The sequence below is a fragment of the Ahaetulla prasina genome, chromosome 6 (assembly GCF_028640845.1).
Source record: "Ahaetulla prasina isolate Xishuangbanna chromosome 6, ASM2864084v1, whole genome shotgun sequence".
In the NCBI taxonomy this organism is placed as follows: Eukaryota; Metazoa; Chordata; class Lepidosauria; order Squamata; family Colubridae; genus Ahaetulla; species Ahaetulla prasina.
The window spans coordinates 82,033,792-82,050,693 of NC_080544.1; the positions used below are offsets into that span (position 1 = coordinate 82,033,792).

The 16,902-nt window shown below is 36.0% G+C and overlaps 1 protein-coding gene across 1 annotated transcript; it reads left to right on the forward strand.

Moving 5' to 3' along the window:
- The first annotated feature begins 297 nt into the window (after positions 1–297).
- Positions 298–16,697, forward strand: LOC131201317 (mast cell carboxypeptidase A-like). Its single transcript, XM_058189136.1, has 12 exons — positions 298–457; positions 553–628; positions 1,255–1,257; positions 4,641–4,765; positions 5,546–5,642; positions 7,323–7,424; positions 8,666–8,767; positions 9,741–9,851; positions 12,401–12,491; positions 14,148–14,350; positions 15,181–15,265; positions 16,510–16,697. The coding sequence occupies exons 1-12, from the start codon at positions 387–389 to the stop codon at positions 16,695–16,697; spliced, it is 1,254 nt and encodes a 417-aa protein (XP_058045119.1). The 5' UTR covers positions 298–386.
- The last annotated feature ends 205 nt before the right edge of the window (positions 16,698–16,902 follow it).

Genomic DNA, 16,902 nt, shown 5'->3' on the forward strand with positions numbered 1-16,902 from the left:
AGGCAAAAATATAATCAAATGAGTGCTTAAATATATTCAAAAGCACATGAGAATGAAACCAGGTGAGGTCCTCAAGATGCATTGGGGCTACCTAGAAGAGAGTTCTCAGACAAATACTGAAGTACAAATGCATTCTGTGTCCATGGACATGTTTTCTGATTTATCAAATATTGTACATCACTGTGAGAGTCATTTTCTGAATTTTTTAAAGATGCTAATTAGTATTATAAAAGATTCCCATACCCATAGTAAATTTACACATAATCTAAATGTAGACATACCTGCAGAACCTCACATCATCCAAAGAAATCTTCTGAGGATATTATCTGATCATTAAACAGAAGAATAAAAATGTCAGAGATGAACAGCAGCAAAGAGAAAGGACCATGATGTCCCTGTTGGCTCTGGACATGATGACCATTACTTGTGTTTTCATTTCTGCTCTACGATTTGACAGGTACAGTCTTTTTACATCATCAAAGAGTCTTGTGGGTTTTTTGTTTGTTTCCATGCCTTGGTATACTGCTCATTGCTTGACTTTCTCTTCCAAAGTGCAAAGGTTTTTCGTGTGAAACCACAAAATGAAAAGGAAGTAAGCGTCATGAAATCCTTGCCAAGCCTCATTAAGGTGAGAACTCAGATGCTTTGTGCCCCTTTAAGGAATTTTGTAAAATACATGACTGTTCAAAAATATATGAATATTTTCTATTTATCGAAGTAGTATGTGTGTGTATTCTTTTTGCATATACAGAAACCTGGATATATACATGCAGTACAGATTCTTGGCATAATAGAAGAAAATGGACTCTTTTGAATGCTTCCAATTTTTTTAATATATAAAGGATTGTTAAATGGTAGTATATATCCACAATCAAAATTTAATTAAAGCAGGAACGGCTCCCCAATATAAAATATATCACAAGGCAGATTTAGACAGCTGGGGTATAGTTTTTAGGGCTCAAAGAGAAACTAACAACAGTCACTAATGTTTAATACAAAGTTTAAATATTTAAACTGTGGTTAGTGGGGATGCAAGTGGAAGAAAGAATATATCAATAAGTTATTTTTTTCTTTCTTCACTGTTTTTATTTCAATATGAGAGAATAGAGGAATGTAACATCTTGCTCTTTGAACTTTTTTTTTTGCATATCTGTTTGCTTTTTTTATTTGTTTGTATTTATAAACAAATAGATAAAGAAAAAAAGAAAAAAATGTCCAATAAACTCAGTTAAAAACCTGTCCTCTATTCCAAAGCCTGTATGAAACTTTGCAATATCTTATTATGCTTGCACATTTTTTCTTTTCTGCAACAAAGATTTCCTTCATCATATATTTTAAAATTTCAAACATCTAGATGATGCAACAGAAGAATTCTGCCCCAGAAATTTAAAAGTAAGTTAATTTCTAAAATTAGAGAAATGGGAAGACACAGCGGATATTACCATTATCCACTAAATGTTAGATCGCATTTTAGTGAAGGGTGACAAAACACCTATTTTCTTAATAAGCATCCACAAACATACTTGTGATGCCTACCTGACAATGACTGTGTAAGAATGAAGATGCAAACATTAGCAATTGCCCATATGAATATCCTCACTATTTCCTATGGGTTTATTTTCTCTCCTTATACAGTACTTAAGAGAATTAGATTCATGCCAGGGTGGCATTAAAAGCCAATTTGAAAGATTCACATTATCTTAAAGTCTCTTTCAAGTTTAGTTGGATTCCTGGTGATTTCATGGATGTGCAATTCGCGTTGTTTTGTTTTGCTTGTTTTGCTTTGTTTTTTGCAGCAGTACAAATGTGCTTTTCGATTATTGGATTTTTTTTGTTTATTTAGAAAGCTTATATGACTACTTACTTTAATATTTGCTAATCCTAAGTATCTAAGAGGTCTCCCATCCAAGAACTAAACAGGCCTGAATCTATTTAACTTCCAAGCCCAGACAATATCGGCCCCACAATAACATCTTCTGGGACTTTATTTTCATTCACATACTTTTCTCAGCCTAATATGGCTTTTATAAATCACAAGGGGAAAACTTTAAAAGCGATATAGTGTATATAATAAGAAAATAGGTATTTGTCAGGTGTTAGCCCTTTTCATAACTAAGTAAAGCCTGATTTTACTTCTAGACAAAGAATGCTTTATAAGTAGAATATAAACATGATGAAAACATGATGACATTTTCATGGACTTTCTTTTGACTTGCCTCATTGTCTATGTGTAATATAGATTTTAAAAAGAAAAAAAATCTTGCAAGTCAAGGTTTTTAACATTCAATGTCAAATGAGAACCAAATAAGAACAGCCAAAGACTCCAACTTTATCATTCCAATTGAATTAGATTACTAATTACATTATTAATCTAATACCATAAGGATTCCCTCTGCCTTTCCATTACCAAAGGCTGAATCTGTGGCAGAACTTGGCTATAGAATGCATTCTCAAAACTAAGTTGTCTTCCAAGAAATACACAAAAGGATAAGACTGTTTGGAAAGTTCTCTTCCTGGCTTAATTTAATAATTATTGTCATTAGGATTCTGAGCTGATTTACAGAGGGACTGAATAAACTGCAATCTCGAAGCTGCTTATTGCTACAAACCATTTTATGGGCCCCAGAAGTCTTTAACAGCACTGATTTTTAGCAGTAGAATGAAAATAAAACTACAGAAAAGGACAGTCCTGTCTATCAACATAACAAGACCACTTTGGAGCTCCATGCCAACACCTAGCCACTGGCCTTCCATGAAATCTGCCATGGGTCCAGTGGGATCCTTAGGCATTTTAATCCAGACACTCAGATTCTTCCCGAACTATTGTTCAGTGGGCCACAACATTTGCCCAACAACTTTAACATCGATTTCCAATGAAAAGCCAACATAGGAACACATATAAATGACCCCACAAAAAAAGATGCCACATCAGCAATGGACAATCATGAATAGGTTTGCACCTCACATCTCATCTGCCAGGAATCTCTGTATAAATGGGGCATAGTAGCCTCTCCTCAGTGTGAGTACAGGATCCCATATCAAACTGTACATCATAACATGACCGTCTGTAAGCTGAGGGCATATGCCGGTCCAGTGTTTTATTTTTTAAATATAAACAATGCTGCGTTTCAATGGTTAGATCTGTGGTGGGTTTCTACTGGTTAGCCTTGGTTTGGGCAAACAGGTAGTGGCAGGAGGTTCCACCCACCCGCCTGGATGTTATCACGGATGCTCTGCACATACACAGAAGGTTCTGAGCATGCACAGAAACGCCGCATGCTAGCAAAGCAAGCATGAGTACGCACGCACTCCCGATTCCAAACCAGTAGCGAAGGTAAGTGGAACCCACTACTGGGTTAGATGGCCTAGAGATTGCTATTTGAACATAGATCTTTTTAACATTTGTATTTTATTATGTTTTACTAGGTGAAATGTTAATGTATATTGTTAATCCATGTAGGATATGTCATACACTAAATAAATAAATAAGTAGGCTGATTTCCTTTACCAAGGAAAAAGACATTTCCTTGGTAAAGGCAACTTTGTAAGCACAACGGGGTTATGATAAACACACAACCCAAGCATAAAAGAAGTAGGGTCCCCCCTCCCCCACAAAAATCCTGTTCATCTACATTTCAGGAATAATATTGTCATCTGTGGCTTTGCTAGTTCATGGGACTTCCACCATAATTGCTATATATTCCAGCAGCTGTTGCATCTCACCCTGTGGGGGAAAGAGAATGCTAGGATGAAAATGTCTTTTTTGAAACTCTGCCCACTTTCAGCTCCAGTCCTGCCTATTTTGAGTGTTAACATCTTCAACGTTAAAAGTATGAATCCAAATAGTTTTCAGCTAACTTTACAATGAAAAGATATCCCAAATCTAGCATAGTAGTAGGAACAATGATTACAAGTCATAGTTTAATTTTTGATTGTTTAATTAAAACATTATTTACAGTGTCTTAAACATAAAACCAAAACACAATGAGAGTAAAACAAGAAATGAAAACTTTCAGTTTCTTTCTCATAATTGCACTCAAGAAGAGAAAAGGTAGCCTGAAATTCACAATGAAAATATAAAGCTAAAATTGATTGATATATGGTCGTTTAGAGTCAAAAATGACTTTATGGCACATAATCCATTGATCAGAAATAGATTTACCTTTCTGTATTCACAAAGCATTCAACTACGACTAGACATTACATATGAACTTGGTTTAGTCTTCACTATCTCCATATAAAATAAAAACTTACCTTATTTAACTGATGAATTATTTTCCCAAATTATACCAATCAACCAGGGGTGGGTTCTACTTACCTTTACTACCAGTTCGCATCGTGCCCATGCATGAAGCTTCTGCGCATGCACAGAAGAGTTTTGATGACATTTGGGTAAGTGGGAGGAGCCTCCCGCCAGTTTTACTACCGGTTCTATAGAACCAGTCCGAACCAGGGGCAACCCACCACTGCAATCAACAATTAGTATTCTGAAGTCTTTGCCCAAAACTGAACTTAATTCTCCTCTCAGAAGTAAAACTGAAGAGAAATAAATTTCCCAAGAAGTTGAACAGCAGCAGATTTGGGGATATAACTTTCATTTCCTTTCAATCACAACTCTTTGTGCATTTCTTTCTGTGCAGGTTGATTTTTGGTACCCAGATTCGGCACTGCATATAGTCAAAGAGATGGAAGTAGATTTCCATGTCAGTGCTGCACAGAGTAATACTGTTGAGAGAGTCTTGAAGCAGAATGGCATACCTTATCAGTAAGTTAAACTTCTCTTCATAGGTCTGTGACTATGCACTTTTGAAATTGTGTAGAGATTCCACATTCACAGGATATGTCTATGTAACATAACAACTCTGTTGTTATGCTATGTTAATATATATTTATGAATCAGTGTGTTTCAATTAATAAATTCTCTCTTATTAGAAAATAGTGCTCTTGGATAGAAATGTTAAATTGCTCTTCTTCACTGTAGCATCCTTGCTGGGGAAAAAAAACATCAATTCTCTTGGATTGTGCAAAAAAGCTCATTCACATGAATGAGAATGGCTGCAGGACCAACAAGCAAAACTCCCTGTGAAGTCAATATGAAAGATATCTGAAAAGAAGTATGGCTTCTTTTTTAAAAAATTATCTGGCCTGCTCTAACAAATACGAATGATTCAAATACCACTGAAAGCAATGAAACAGGTTTGTCACATCTAAGCCTATTGCCAATTTGAGGATCAGATTTAAGTTGCCTGGGCGCCATGATTTGAAAGTTGTACAAAATCTGCATGCAGTAAGCCTTAAATAATTAATGCATGTTTAAATAAATACACAGTGAATCAGTCTAAGGTAAATCAAAGTCTGCAGATGACATTTTTGTTGGTGTGGATTTGACTAAATGCAGGATATTTCTTGCTGTTCTGCATCGTTTTCTTTATTGTTTTAATTTGATATAAGCTGCTCGAAGTCATTCTGGAGTCCAAGTCTAAAATGCAAAAATAAAATGAGCTCAGGCAGAGTATAATTGTCTGATATATTTTTTATCATGTAGAATAGTATTTGACAACCTACAAGAAGACATTAAAAAGCAGCTTGATGGTGACAAGAACGATGGACACAGCTATGAAAAATATAATGACTGGGACAAGGTACAGAATTTATATGACATTCTACAAAGGAAGTATTCTTCATCAGAAGGAATCCCAATTTATCAGAGACACTGGGAAGTGGGTGTGGTAATGCAACAGATTAATGACACTGGATTTGTCAGCCAGAAATGGTCGGCACTCCAGCAGTTTGACTAATGATACCACATGGCGAAATGCGTTCCTGTCATTTGCCCCTAGCTCCTGCCCATCTAGCAGTTCAAAAGTATGTAAAAATGCAAGTAGATAAATAGGTACCACTTCAGTGGGAAAATCTAGCAGTGTTCCATGCAGGTGCCGGACCTGCCTAGATTCTTCCGAGGTTGGAGGAAGAAACATAGATGACCTGACATCCTTCAAATGCTGTTAGCCAGTTAGTACAAAGCTAGTTCACCCTCTGTGGCATACTGTGGATAGCGCACATGCGTGAACAAAATGAACCAGCAATTTTAGGTTGCCAGTATTACTCTGTGATAAAAAGCATTGTAGACTGTTTGGAACCCATACCACATTTCTGACATCAATACAATTGAACGTGTCCAGAAATGTTTTACAAGAAGAGTTCTCCCTCCTCTGAATACAACAAAATACCTTATGCCACCAGACTTGAAATCCTGGGTTTAGAAAATTTAGAACTACGTCGCCTTTGACATGACCTGAGTTTAACTCATAGAATCATCTATTACAAAGTCCTTCCTGTTGAAGACTACTTCAGCTTCAATTGCAACAATACATGAGCACACAATAGATTTAAGCTTAATGTTAACCGCTCCAATCTTGATTGCAGAAAATATGACTTCAGTAACAGAGTTGTTAATGCTTGGAATACACTACCTGACTCTGTGGTGTCTTCCCAAAATCCCCAAAGCTTCAACCAAAAACTGTCTACTATTGACCTCACCCCATTCCTAAGAGGTCTGTAAGGGGCGTGCACAAGAGCACAAGCATGCCTACCATTCCTGTCCTATTGTTTCCTTTCATTATATCCAATTAATATAGTTATTACATACTCATACTTGTATATATACTTATATATTGTATAGTTATTTCATGCTTATGGTTATATATACTGTGTGAAAAAATAAATAAATAAAAAATAAAATAAATAAAACTTCCCTTGATATGTACACCATATACTAAAAAGAGAGAGAGAGAGAGAGAGAGAGAGAGAGAGAGAGATTGGACCATTTGTACTTGTTTGTAATTTTATTTGAGTTTGCCGCTTGGATGTATATGCATCCTCTGAAGCATGAAGAATGCAGTTGTTGGCTAAAACTGGGCCTAGTTTAGACTATTACCTAAGGATTCTATCAAAAATGCATGCAAAAAAATTTCACACAGGACTGGACATGTACCTTTGTAGTACTTGGCACATTTCATGCAAGGATTAAGCTACAGCCACAACTACGTGAACTGTAGAAATTGCCCTCTATCCCACTGGCCATTTTTCTTCAAAGATTTGTCAATATGTTTACAGATTCTATTTTTCTACCGTATTTACCAGAAGCTTCATCTAAAGCAGTGTTTTACAACCTGGGCAACTTTAGTATGTGAGGACTTAAACTCTCAGAATTCCCCAGCCAGCACATTGTCCAACTAAAAAAAAAAATTCATTTAATTTCATGGGCTACAGGTCATTTCATCACATCCTTTTCCAGCATCTGTTGTTTTTTTTTAATCCAGATTTCTGATTGGACTGCCAGAATTGCAAAAAGCAACTCAACATTGGTTTCCCGTATCCAGATTGGAAAGACATTTGAAAATCGACCCATCTTCCTTCTTCAGGTATTAAAACCTTTTCAGGAAAACAAGCAAAGAACAGATGAAATTGTGTTGAAATACTCACCGTCCCAAATTCACCACCTGTCTCTGGAGAGGATTCAAACAATTATTTGATTACTTCTAAAACTAGCAGATTACAGTGAGTCACTGGTCTCTTGCATTCAGATGAGCCAATAGCAAAAATCTCAAAGTTACATTGATCTTATATAAATGTTGATCAAATATTTCAGCCATACATTTACACTAGCAGAAAATCCCAAATGCAGGAAAAATATTTACATTTAATGAGACATAATAGCCAGACAAAGACAAAGAAAAATTAACCAGAAAAAAGGAAGTGGGTATCCTGTAGTGTGAAAACATTACAGAATCTTCGATAACTAAATGTCCTCCTCTAAAGATATTGAATCTATTGCCTCCTCTGAATGTGTTAATTCCATAATCAATTAATCATCAATAGGCACAAATTTACACACTAAATTCCACTCTTAAAGTTGCTGCAAGAGAAATATAGCAAAATATATGTATTTAGTAATACATTTATATTAGTAAGCATAATTGATTCAATCTGAGTTCTTCTTCAAGCTCTCCACAAGATGAAGTTATGTATCATGCTAACCAACCATGCAATTTGTTCAGTTTTAGTTTATTACTGTATTCCACTAGTCCTGCCATCTGATTAATAAATCATAGTTGGTTTATGGTGAAGGACACAAAAATATTATTTCTTTCTGAACGGAGAACCAATAAAATATTCCATACCTCATTATATTTTACATAACGGATGGGGTCAGAATGAATAGTGGGTGTTGTTAAGACAAAAATTATATTTCCTTTCATTTAATTTACACCACATAAATTTGAAATTAATTAAATATATATATAATACAATTATTTCCACATATATAAGAACATTCTGCTTCTATCACACTACAAGTGAGCAGTGACTTCTGGAGATCTTTCAAGATCACAGCTGCCCTGGGGTTTAAGGTTATGCATCTTTGGCTTATTGTGTCATTTTGTTCAATATACTGAGCATTACATGGCAACCCAATAATAGAGTCCTCCTGCTCTTTCAATGACAAAGCAACAGTGAAAAAAATGACTTGCAGGTGTGTTTTTTCATATGAGAATTAGAATGAGACTCTTATTTTTTTTTTCTTATTAGCAAAGCTATTTAAATACATTGAAGTGTCCTTTCTTAAAAACCTTTTTTTTATTTTGGAAAAATGTTTTCAAAGCAGATTGGAAAGAAAAGTGGAGAAGGAAAGGCCATCTTCATGGATTGTGGTGTTCACGCACGAGAGTGGATTTCTCCTGCCTTTTGTCAGTGGTTTGTGAAAGAGGTTAATTGAAAAGGGTTTTTTGTCTCAGATTTTTTGTTAAGAGTAGCCTTCCCCTAACTGTGCTCTAAATGTGTTGAAACAACTTCTAGTATTCCTGGAAGTTCTTACTCATTCACAATTTTAGTTAGTTAGTTAGTTAGTTAGTTAGTTAGTTAGTTAGTTAGTTAGCTAGCTAGCTAGCTAGCTAGCTAGCTAGCTAGCTAGTTATATCCCACCTTTATTATTTTTATCATAACTCAAAGGAGCAAACACCTAACACTTTTTCCTCGTCCTATTTTCCCCACAACAACAATACTGTGAAGTAGTTGGGCCAAGAGAGAATGGCTGGCCCAAGGTCACCCAGCTGGCTTTCAAGGCTAAGGTGGGATTTAAACTCACGATCTCTTGCTTTCTTGCCTGGTGCCTTAATCCCTAGACCAAACTGACTTTGATCTTTTGACCTTTGCATGTTCTATAACTCCCAAGATCTAAACCTTTATATCCCTCTAAACAAACATTCTCAAAAAAGTCCATCATGATCAGAGGTGGTATTCAGCAGGTTCTGATCAGTTCTGGAGAAAATTTTGAGTAGTTCAGAGAACAGGTAACTACCACCTCTGACTGGCCCTCCCCCCATCTATTCTTTGCCTCCTGAGTCCCAGCTGATCGGGACGAAATGGGGATTTTGCAGTATCCTTCCCCTGGAGTGGGGTGGGAATGGAGATTTACAGTATCCTTCCCGGGCCATGCCCACCAAGCCATGCCACGCCCATCAAGCCACACCCACAGAACTGGTAGTAAAAAAAATTGAATCCCACCACTGATCATGATTAATATAGAAAATAGATTCTATAATGTATAAAGTGTGATGAAGAGTGCTGCAATTCTAGATATACTTTATTTTATAAGACTAACTGAGCCTAAATTTTTGAGTATATAGGATCATAGAAAAAATATTTTTTTCTTTAAAAAGTTATGTTTTCTAAATTATCAGGCCATCAGCACCTATGGAAAAGACAGGGACATCACATACATATTGGATAACATGAATTTCTATATCGTTCCTATAGTCAATGTAGATGGCTATGTCTGGAGCTGGAGTCAGGTATTGTTCATACTTTTTAACAACATAATCTCTGTCTAGCACCTAAAACATGTTCCTATGCTCCTTGAACCAAGCATTCCAATTTCATCAGTTAAAATTCAACTTTTATTTTGAGAGGCAAAAAAGCATATATTAGAACTCCTCTCTCTTGCCTGCTGTTTCAAAAGCATATAATCCATAATTTCACAAAGTGGGGGGGGGGTGTTGATAATCTGTTAGATTTTAAATCCTGCTGGCCTTCTTGCACATTTTTAATGCACCTAGATCAATAGATAGCCAGCTTTGTATCATATATGGGGAAATGGGGATCTGTGACCGCAGAGCTTCATAGGATCCTCATCCCTATTTTATCATTTTGAAGACCACTTTAAGTATGAAATGCAGAATTTTCTGCCATTATGAAGTGAACATCCTTTGATGATATTTCAGTTCTGAATACAATAGAAATTTTGCATACTAACAAATGTATTCAGTGTATTCATTTGATCAAAAGTAGAATAGTCCACTAAAATGAGTTGGAAAAAGTAATACAGCAATATCTATCTATATCCATCTACTGTATATCTATTTCTATCTATCTATCTATCTATCTATCTATCTATCTATCTATCTATCTATCTATCATTATTTCATCAAACTGTAACATAACTCCAAGCCACCAGATTCAGCTTAGTTCAATATCTCTTTTAAATTATATATATTTGCTTCAGATCTAATAAATTCAACCAGCTTCCTGCCAAAATCAAAGAGACTGGAGAAAAAGAAAAATTGTATGTAGCAACATGAGCAGTTATGGGTGTTTCTAAAAGGACACATATCTGCTCCATAAGCTGCATTGGTTGCTGGTTTGCTTTTCAAGATGCTGGTTTTGACCTTTAAACCTCTACAAGCAGAGGTGAAATCTAGCAGGTTCTGACAGGTTTTGGAGAGTGGGTAGTGAAAATTTTGAGTAGTTCGGAGAATCAGCAAATACCATCTCTGGCTGGCCCCAAAGTGGGGTGGGAATGGAGATTTTGCAATATCCTTTCCCCAGGAGTGGGGTGGGAATGGAGATTTTGTAGTATCCTTCCCCTGACACACCCACCAAGCCACACCACACCCACTAAGCCATGCCCATAGAACTGGTAGTAAAAAAAATTGGATTTCACCACTGCCTAAAAGGCATGGGGGCCAGGTTATCGAAGGACCACCTACCTCTCCCCATTTATTTCTACACATCCCATCAGGTTCAGCAGGGGAGGCATGCTGCAGGTTCTATCCATTGAGGAGTTGACTGGAGATGAGCATCTTCTGTTGGGCACCTGCTCTCTAGAACATTATTCCTCCTAAAGTGAGATTAGCCCCATTCGTCATGGTCTTTTGCAAAGTTCTCAAAACATGGCTTTTTTTGCCCGGCCCGGAGATTCCTTGAGACCAGAGAACCTGGGCATTGTTTGCACCATGTATGACATCTTAAAATTAATCCTTCACAAACTTGTTTTCCTTATGTTTGTGATTTAACTGTTTTAGCTGGTTTTTACATTTGATTTTAGTGGTTTTGTAATATGCCTCCTGCGTGCACGCACACACACACACAAAGACACTTTTACAAGACTCTAAAAAAGAAGTCTGAAGGTTGGGGTTAGGGTTAGGGTGTTGCTTGGGTCTTGGTCTCTTTAATATCCTGGCACTAATGAGAAAAGACTGCAAAGAATTTACAGTGGAACAAATCTAAATGCAGTTAGATTTCACTGAATGTGGTTACAGTTACCAAGCCACATAATGTTTCTATCAATATAATATTAATAGTGAAGCAGGAGATGGGTGCTTAGTAAGACCAGTGACCTGCTAAATGGATAAGTGCGGATAAACCGTTATTGAGAAAACTAATGAATTAGTTTTACTGCCATGTTTGAAACATATCTAACCATTTTAGATATCAATCTTATAAGATTAGATCCTGCTAAGGCAAGAACCAGACAGATTTAAGGCCACCAAGAACTGCATCAAGAAACTATTAATTCAGAAGGACAAAATAAGGCTTCTTGAATTTAAAGTTCCTGATATTTTTCTATGTAGTAAGAAACCTGTTGTTCTATATGCCTACTAATGGGTTTGAAATACTGTACATTTTAATCTAATCAAGCCATGCCTTTGAAATTTCTACCAGGTTAAGGCCAAAAGTCCAGATAAGCTGTGAAGTGTTAGAGATCAGTTTAATCAGGGAAACTTGACAGACCCAAACCTTAGATGGGCCTTTTTCTACTTATAAGGTCTTCATTAGGGACATTCGCTTAATGGATCCGAGGATGCTTCTCTTCTTCTCTGCATTCTTTAACAGAGCACTTGAACAAACTTTTTATCTGAACTGCATAGCAAAGAGTTAGCAGCTAAATAGCGGAATCAGGCTACCAAAGCAAAGCTCACTCAACACACTGTCCTGCTTTTCATCGCATTGCCTTTCTGCAGACAATTAATGCATTCCACTTTATATTAGTATAAACAAAGAGAAAACATACAGAAATATATATGGGTCAGATTGAAGTCCCTAAATGATTTTTGTCCAGCAGAATCGTTTCTGGAGAAAGAATCGTTCTAATGCATCCCAGAGTAACTGCATTGGTGTTGACATCAATAGGAACTTTGATGTTGCATGGAGTAGTAAGTAGCCTTTGTAACATTATGTACATCTACTACATGTTATTTTTTTCATATGACTAATCTAGATGGTGTTTCAGTAAAATTACTTAGATTGCCACTAGACCTTTAGAGCAAATCAAAAAGAGTTGGATTGAAAATAGCATGTTTAATGAATTTAGGAACTAAATTTTTCATTTTTATTATCACCAAAGTTGTACTTTCATCAATTTCATGCTGGAGATAAAAAGATAAAAGAATAGGCCTTTATTTTTGTTACTTTTATAAAGCAGTACATACATTTTGGATACAATTCTTCAAATAGGACTGATAACAAAAGCACCATTTTAAGGACTACAAGTGAAATTATATTTAGTGTGGAGAATAAATTGTAAACAGTAAAACATTAACTCTTTGGTCTTAATAGCAGTAAGACAAGTTATAAAACAACACTGGAAAGGATTAGGATCATGGCAGAATTTTAGACCTAGACTTTATGGGGAAAATAAGCTTAATGACTAATATCATTGAAAAAAGATGCTGGGGAGAGTTTATTTTATAGGAATGACTATCTCAAGTGTAAGAGATCCTCCATTAAGAATTTAGAAGCTCTGGGGGAAATGAAATGTATTATAAACTTTCATACTTTTTGTTTTCCTATGTAACTCAAATGCCTATAACTGTTTTGACCTCCATACCAAGACCTAAACAATGGAGGAAACTGTTTTAATATTGGTTTAATATTGGTTACCATCATACCATACATTGAATCAGTGTTGACACTCATTTCTTGACTACTGTGAGAAGTACAAAACTCTGGACTGTTATTCTTCCGTTTTAGTTAATTTATCTAAAGGAGGTAAGGTAGCATTGTACACTTCCCAGAATCCTATTGCAATTTGTCACCAAAACTTAGTGATGTAACTTGCCATCAAAATTGTAATGCTCATGCTTCCAATTAAAAGGGAATAAACCCTTTCTTTTCTTCATTTTTTTCATGCTTTTATTGTATGTGTTTAAGTGTGTTTTAATCTTTTCTGACTGATCAAGATAGTATTTTATTTTTATACTATACAAGCTATTTCTCTGGATGTAGTCTACAATTTCACTGCTATAGGTTAAATGCTTTGTTAAAAATAGATTTTGAGACTCTAGAAAAAATTTAGAGAAGAGCAACCAGGATGATTAGGGGACTGGAGACTAAAACATATGAAGAACGGTTACAGAAACTGGGCATGGCTAGGCTGGTGAAGAGAAGGTCTGGGGACACATTATAGCAGTGTTCCAATATTTGAGGGGCTGCCACAGAGAGGAAGGGGTCAAATTATTTTCCAAAGCACCTGTAGGCCAGACAAGGAATAATGGATGGAAACTGAACAAGGAGAGATTCAACCCAGAAATAAGGAGAAAATTTCTGACAGTGGGAAAAATCAATCAATGGAACAGCTTGCCTTCAGAAGTTGTGGGAGCTTCATCACTTGAGACTTTCAAGAAGAGATGGGACTACCATTTGTCAGAAATGGTGTAGGGTCTCTTGCTTGGGCGGGGAGTTGGACTAGATGACCTAAAAGGTGCCTTCCAACTCTGTTAATCTACTGATAAACCTTTATCAATAATCTCTATGGTAGCCAGGATCAACTTAACTGTGTAATAAAATCAAAGTGTTCTTTCCCCCAACAGTTGCTGATTCTTCCAGAAATCCCTGTGAAGAAACATATTGTGGATCTGCACCAGAATCTGAACCAGAAACTAAAGCAGTTGCCTCATTCATTCGTAGCCATCTTTCTTCAATCAAGGGCTACTTCACCATGCATTCTTACTCTCAGATGATATTGTTCCCTTTTGGTTATACCTATGAGAAGACAGAAAATTATAATGAATTGGTATGAAGGCATTACAGTTGTCCCATTTCCCAACACTTCTAATTTGACTCTGTATGCTTTGTGCTCAACCAACATAATTCTTTAGTAATTTGAGATGGACTCCCATCTTGTGTATCTATCTAAGAAATTCACATCCAGAAAACCTAGGACTTCATTTGGCTTGTCATTCCCACCAAAAATTAATACCAAATTGTTAAATTTAATGTGATGAAACAGGAGTATTTTTTAAATATCTGGCAATTGATTTTATGAACATAATTTGCATTACCTATCAATAAATTAAATCAAGTTTGATTTTTGCCCTGCCCCCAACTTGCTTCTTTGTGCAAGGAGTTTAATCCCAAAATCCTACTCAAAAACCAAGTGTGACTCTCAATGAGGAAAAAAGAATCAGCACTCCTTCAGCTTGAGTAGGAAAGGTGAGAAAGGCCCATTTTTAATCACATACGGCATTTTTTGACCTGCCAAATATATCCAGAATATACAAGCATGATGAAATCTGCATTTCTCAGAATTTTGATATAATTTAAATTGTTCTTACAAAAATTACACACTGGGAATATTACAACTACACACTTCTAGAACAAGCTAAAATTAGAACAATTCATATGAATATTTGTGTGAATTTTTTTTTGCTGAATTCATAAGCAATGGAAATTTAAAAAAATGAGACCAATAAGATGAAAAATTCAGTGAACCATAACTGAGATAAGCAAAATTCATCCAGGGGTTTTAGATTCTGTGGCTCAAAAAAGTATATAGGAAGTTTACTTTTAAGATCTATCTATTTTGCTCCCATTGATGCTGGTTTCTTCTTTGTTTGATACTAGAATGAACTTGCAAAAAGAGCTGTCAAAGCTATAGCCAGCCTGTATGGTAAAGTGTATAAGTATGGAACATCAGCATCTACTATCTGTACGTATTTTACACATTGTCAAAAGACATATTACATCCTTTGTAAGTAATGCTGGATAGCGATAGGGCTTTCTTCCCCTGAGTAGAAGAAAAAACAGTAGTGTGGAGATGTAGCACTTGTGGAAAATACAGGTAGTCCTTGGTTAATGATCACTTCTTCACCAACCATTTAAAGTTACAACAGTGCAGGGATCTCCTTGAAGATGCTGCAATTACAGCATCACTGCAATCAGAAATTGCCATTTGCAAGCTTCCAACAAGCAAAGTGAATGGAGAAGAAGGCAAGTTGTTGCAAATTGCAGTAAGTTTCTGATATTGTGCTTAATGGCAGTGTATAATTCACTTAATAACCCACAACCAGAACTGCCATCTTAAATTGGTCACATGATTTTTCACTTTACAACATTGGCATTGGAGTTACCAATCTCAATTATGGTCATTTACTGAGGACTAACTGTACCACGGGTGCTATTCAGCAGGTTCTGACAGAGCTCATCTTGACTTTTTTGTAGGAGCACTAAATGGAGAGAGGAAAAACAGATCAAGATGGCTAAAACAGATGCGGATCTAAATGGAGATAGCCAGTGAATGCATAAAAGTCCATGAGTGTAAATGAATGATATCTCTAAGAGATTAATAATAGATTAATCCCACATTACTGATTTCAGTAATGTTTATTTGTTTCTCTCCTTTTAGAAAAGAAGCAGGCAACTGAGCCATAACAATAGACTAGTAATTAGACTTCTATACTGCTTCATAGTGCTTTATAACACTCTCTAAACTATTTTCAGAATCAGCAAATTGCAAATTGCCCTCAACAACCTGGGTCCTCATTTTACCCACCTCAGAAGCCTGAGTCAACCTTGAGCTGGTCAGGATTGAACTACTGGCAGTTGGCAGAAATAGCCTGCAATACTACATTCTAACCACTATGCCACCACAGCTCCATTGAATTCCTATAGCATCCTATATAAACTGTTTTTCCATCTACCTCCATTTTTATTACTGGCAGCAGCTTTCCAAGTTCTGAGAGGGCTTTCATAACTTATGATTCCTGATCCTATTTTTAAAATGGAAGTAACATTTGACTTTTCTCAGGGCCTCCACAAGTGAACAACAATCTTGTCCTCTTAAAATTATTCAAACACCAGTATCATACCTTCACATTTATTGTTTTGTTTTTCTTTCTCTTTTTTCCCCTGCTATATTTCCTGTCGTTCCATTTGTTGTGTCTTGCTTTACAGATCTTTCGTCTGGTTGTTCCGATGACTGGGTATTCAACCAGGGAATCAAATATTCCTTCACCTTTGAGCTTCGTGATAAAGGCAAATATGGATTCCTTCTCCCTGAATCCCAGATCAAGCCAACTTGCCAGGAGATAATGCTAGCAGTCAAGTTAATCGCCAGTTACATCCTCAACAAGACTTTATAATTTGGACTAATGCTTTTGGATGCATTATAGATGTTTGGAAAGTAATAAATCATCATTTATTACATGAGAAATATTTGTTTTGAATTTGAAAGCTCTTTTGGGATCTGTGGTCCCAAGTCAATGCAAAAGAAGGCATTTCAGCTTCTTCAGTTTCAAGCATAAAATATAATTTCATATTCTTCTTGCAGACTTGTTTCTTATTATA

Bases quoted from the DNA above. Each gene is read 5' to 3' on its own strand.
- LOC131201317 (XM_058189136.1), top strand. From the start codon at position 387: ATGATGTCCCTGTTGGCTCTGGACATGATGACCATTACTTGTGTTTTC. The intron at 4,766-5,545 runs GTAAGTTAAACT...TTTATCATGTAG, and splicing joins CAGAATGGCATACCTTATCA to AATAGTATTTGACAACCTAC. The intron at 7,425-8,665 runs GTATTAAAACCT...TTTTCAAAGCAG, and splicing joins GACCCATCTTCCTTCTTCAG to ATTGGAAAGAAAAGTGGAGA.